A 4,402-nucleotide genomic window follows, 5' to 3' on the forward strand; every position below is an offset into this window, starting at 1 on the left:
GGGGCATCTGGGTAGGTCAGTTGGTTAAGCAACCAACTCTTTGATTTTGGCTCAGGTCATGATCTCAGGCTGTGAGACAGAGCCCTGCATTGGGTTCCATGTGGGCATGGAGCCTACTTAAGACTCTTTCTTTCCCTCTCCCTCTGCCCCTCCCCCCACCTTCTCCCTCTCTTTAAAAAAAAAAATTTTTTTTTTTTCAATTCAAATGTTACTGTTGTTAGGAATAAATCAAAGATCTAAATTTCTTAAAACTTGAGCTCTTAAGGATTTGAGATTTTTCTTTAAAGAGATCCAGCTAGGGGTGCCTGGGTGTCTCAGTGGATTAAAGCCTCTGTCTTTGGCTCAGGTCATGATCCCGGGATCCTGGAATCGAGCCCCACATCAGGCTCTCTGCTCAACAGGAGCCTGCTTCCTCCTCTCTCTCTGCTTGTCTCTGCCTACTTGTGATCTTTATCTGTCAAATAAATAAAAATAAATTAAAAAAATAAAATAAAGAGATCCAGCCAGGAGGTGCCCGGTTGGCTCAGTCAGTTAAGTGTCTGCCTCAACTTAGGTCATGATCCTGGAGTCCTGGGTTCAAGAGTCTGCTTCTCCTTCTCCCTCTGCCTGTCCCACCACCACCCTGCTGTACTCCCCCGCTGCGCTCTACCCCCCCAATAAATAAATAAAATATTAAAAAAAAAAAATCCAGATGTCACGCTCTCTTCAATGCTTTCACTGAAACTTCCAGAAGGAAATAAGTGCTACTTTGGCTAAATACCAGAGTATTTCTTCTCTCTTTCATGGCTGCAGTCTTTTCTACTTCATAAGATTACTAATAATCGTGAAGGGGCTCCTTCAATGGTCTGTGAACCTCCAAGTCTGGAAACATATCCAATTCACCATCTCTCTCCCACCTCTGGAATGCTCACAGGAAATAACCCTTAAACATGTGTGAGCCAAATGAAGGATATGATGTATTCCCAGGGCCCAAGGATATATTTCTGATCTCCCTAATGAAACTCTAAACTCCTTTAAAGGAGGGAGAGCACCTATGCTACGCTATGCTATGCTACGCTATAGTGTTCATTTCTTTATTCATAGTACCTAACACAGCACCTAGCACATAACAGATGCACAATTATCCGTGGAATAAATGAGTGATGTTGGTATCTCCTTTGGTTCAACACAGGGCACTATGAATTTCCTAATCTGTTATCATCCCAAGAAGGGTTAATGCCCTTCTGGTGTGTTCCCACAATACAGTGTACTTCTCCTAGTGCAGTGCTTATCACTTTATGGTAATTGTTCCCCTTCATCAACTTCTCACCTGCCATAGGTCCTATGATACTTTGTTCATGTATGTAATTCCAGAGCCTAGCATTGAACCTAGAATTCACTAAAAATGTGTAAAGAAGATGAATGAACAGAAGGATGGATGGATGGGGAAAGATCAACAGTCACTCAGTTAATCTGTCTTTCAGGAAACCTATCTTGTGACCAACCACACCTATCTGCTACACAGGTGAATGAATGAATGAGTAAATTGCTGGCTGGGAAATGTTAGAGATGGTGGCTGTTGGGAGAAATAACTTACAGACTATGAGGACCTTGCTTCTGATCTGCATAGTACTTACTTGATCTTTGACCTTGGGAAAGACCCCTTGACTTGCTTTTTTTTGTGTTTCTTCACCTGTAAAACAGATATTATACTCCTTCTTAGCCTGTCATTCAGAGCTCTTGAACTTTCTTATTGCATCCTATTGTGACCCTTGCCTCTAAAATTTGTCTCAGCTGGGGCCTAAAAAAAACCCACAAAGTTAAAGCTCCCAGAAACAGATAACTAGAGATGTAGAGATAGACAGAAACATGGATGGGAGGAAGGTAAAACAAGGGGGTAATTTTGTGATGATGGGGTGGGGCTAGAGTGCTTAAATATGATGTACAAATCACAAATCAGGAAGGAAGAATATTTTATATAATCATTAATACAAAATAAATATGTAATAATAAAAACAGCAAAGACAGAGTTGAAAGATAAGACACAATCTGGGAAAAGATATTTGCTATACATATATAAGGCTCAATCAGACTCAGACTTGGGGAGGGCATACAGATCTGGACACAACTAATCCACTGGTAACTTCCAGTTCCCAAAGAACACCAGAAAAGTGTGGCTATACAACTAATGGGCTAGGAAGGGCACATAATCCTGATGTTACATTGTCTAGAAAGTAACCCTAAGGAAAATATGAACTTTACCTGGATGGTGGAAAAGAGAAAGTCCAAGTTCCGGACTCAGAGGCTGCCTGCCTAGTTAACCTCAGCTATCTCAGGTCTCTGTCTCAAACTTGAAGCGGCTAATCTCAGTCTAATTGTAATGTCTCCCAGCTGCAAAAACACACACACACACACACACACACACACACACACACACAGAGTAATGGTGCTCATTTGCATATAAGTGCTGCTCCATTTCTTTACCTGGCTTATACAGACAGCTTTCCTATATCTTCCCCTCCTCAGGTTGACCTTTCTTTGTGCTACCATCTCAGCCCACCTCTTAATGGAAACACTCCACCACACGCTGTAGTACAATGGTCTGTTTACCTGTCTGTTCCCCACTCCCCACACCCCCAATCCCAGGCTGTGAGCCCCTCAAAGGCCAGGCCTACCTATATCTTTATCCCCAGCACTTCAATACAGGGTCTGGCCCATTGAAGAGGTTCAATGAGTGTTTACTGAACTAAACTGAACCATAAAAACAATGCTATGGAGTTCTTCAGTCTGTCTGCAAAGAAGGAAAAAATAAGGATCAGGAAAGGTTTCACAGAGCAGGTGACATTAGAGCTGGGTCTTGAAAAATGAGAAGGATAGTACAGAAGATAAACAGCAAAAAGCTATAGGAGCATCTGACTGGATTGCTTCACAGAAGTGAAGAAATCCCAACGAACAGTAGTTACTGATAATTATTATCCCATGAATGGTAGCTTCACCAAGACGTATTTTGCCTATATTTTACGTTATTTAGGAATGTATCCCCAGTGACCAGAACAGCGACTGCTATATAGTAGCACTCAATAAGTATTTGTTCAACATTTTGACACTTAGGAGGTGATTAAAAAAAAAAAAAAACCACCAACAAGTGATGCAATGTAAGAAATCATAGTATAATACAATCATAGTATAATATAATCCCGTTATGTGGTAACTCTAGGTCACTAAAGTAGATGTTCCAAAAGAGTAGTGAACAGGTCTGCTTTGATCTTTCAGTATCCCTTAGTACACTTCGGAGCAATGTTGGTTGGTGCTCAATAAATACTATGGAAAAGGGGTGCCTGAGTGGCTCAGTTGGTTGAGCAGTTGACTCTTGATTTTAGCTCAGGTCATGATCTCAGGGTGGTGAGATCACGCCCCCAAGTTCAAGTCCCGCGTGAGAGGGAGGCCCCAGTTGGGTTCGGCTCTGGGTGTGGAGCCTTCTCAAGATTTCTCTCCCTTTCCCTCTTCTCTGCCCCTCACCCCGCTCCCCAGGGTACTCTCTCTCTCTCAAAAAAAAAAAAAAAAAAAAAAAAGTGGAAAAATGAATTAATAAGAATCTAGAATACTATTACATTCTATTTTTAGGCAATCTTTATACCCAACGTGGGGCTCGAACTCACAACCCTGAGATCAAGAGTTGCACGCTCACCAACTGAGCCAGCCAGGAGCCCCTACTATTACATTCTAAAACGATTAAAAGCAGAGTGGCAAAGGGAACATACCAGGGGGCTAAACCCCCCTGGCTTCTAAACGAGGTCCCGAGACATGCTGTTCGGCCTTGGGTAAGTTTCTTAGTTTCCTCATCTGACTGGGGTGTTAAGGGACTCCTGAAAGGATGACTATAAACGCCCATGGTACACAGCTTCCAGAGGAAGACACTCAGCAAATGTGAGTTCTCTAGAACACGAAAACACTACTAAGACCTTAGTTGACAGTCACCAGAGAGAATAACCGGTAAGTGCTGTAAAAGGATGAGGAACGAGCTCTGGTCGCCCCTTTGGAAACTCTTCTAGGGCAAAGGAGACTCTAATCCCTCACGCAAACTAAGTTTCCAGCCTCACCTGCCTCCGTCGTCGCTTCCGCCTCCGAGGCGTCTGCAGGGGCTGCGTCCCGGCAACGCGGGAGGCGCGCCTGCGAGACTCCCGGGGACCTCGGAGCCGCTCCACGGTGGCGCCTACCACAACCTTCTGTACCCCTTGGTAACCGCGACGCGGCAGCTGACCGTGTAGGCGGCAACCGGTGAACGCAGCTTCTAACTACTATAAGTCCCGGCAAGCCCCGCGGCCACTTCCGCTGGCCGCCTCGCGTCATCCAGCTCCGGACTACGGATCCCGACGGACTCCGGGCGGCGCGTCACGCCGTCAGCTTCAGCCAATTGGCTTCG

General features: G+C 44.4%; 1 protein-coding gene across 19 annotated transcripts in view; it reads right to left on the minus strand.

The window, feature by feature from the left end:
• XRRA1 (X-ray radiation resistance associated 1) overlaps positions 1-4,344 on the minus strand; it is a 72,051-nt gene extending 67,707 nt beyond the window's left edge. For 6 of the 19 annotated variants that reach the window (XM_013064340.2, XM_004768042.3, XM_013064346.2 and 3 more), the window contains exon 1: positions 4,080-4,306. Coding sequence is in view for 3 of the 19 variants with exons in the window: in XM_045071408.1 (XP_044927343.1) it covers positions 4,080-4,329 (250 nt within the window). In the remaining 16 variants the exon portion in view is untranslated. Of the gene's footprint in view, positions 1-1,616; positions 1,673-2,654; positions 2,771-4,079 lie in introns of those variants that run through there. The other 13 variants (XM_045071407.1, XM_004768047.3, XM_013064343.2 and 10 more) reach the window with 8 other exon arrangements.
• Between the last annotated feature and the right edge of the window lie 58 nt (positions 4,345-4,402).

Source organism: Mustela putorius, unplaced genomic scaffold (genome assembly GCF_011764305.1).
Source record: "Mustela putorius furo isolate JIRA1106 unplaced genomic scaffold, ASM1176430v1.1 tig00003987_pilon_pilon_pilon, whole genome shotgun sequence".
Classification (NCBI taxonomy): Eukaryota; Metazoa; Chordata; class Mammalia; order Carnivora; family Mustelidae; genus Mustela; species Mustela putorius.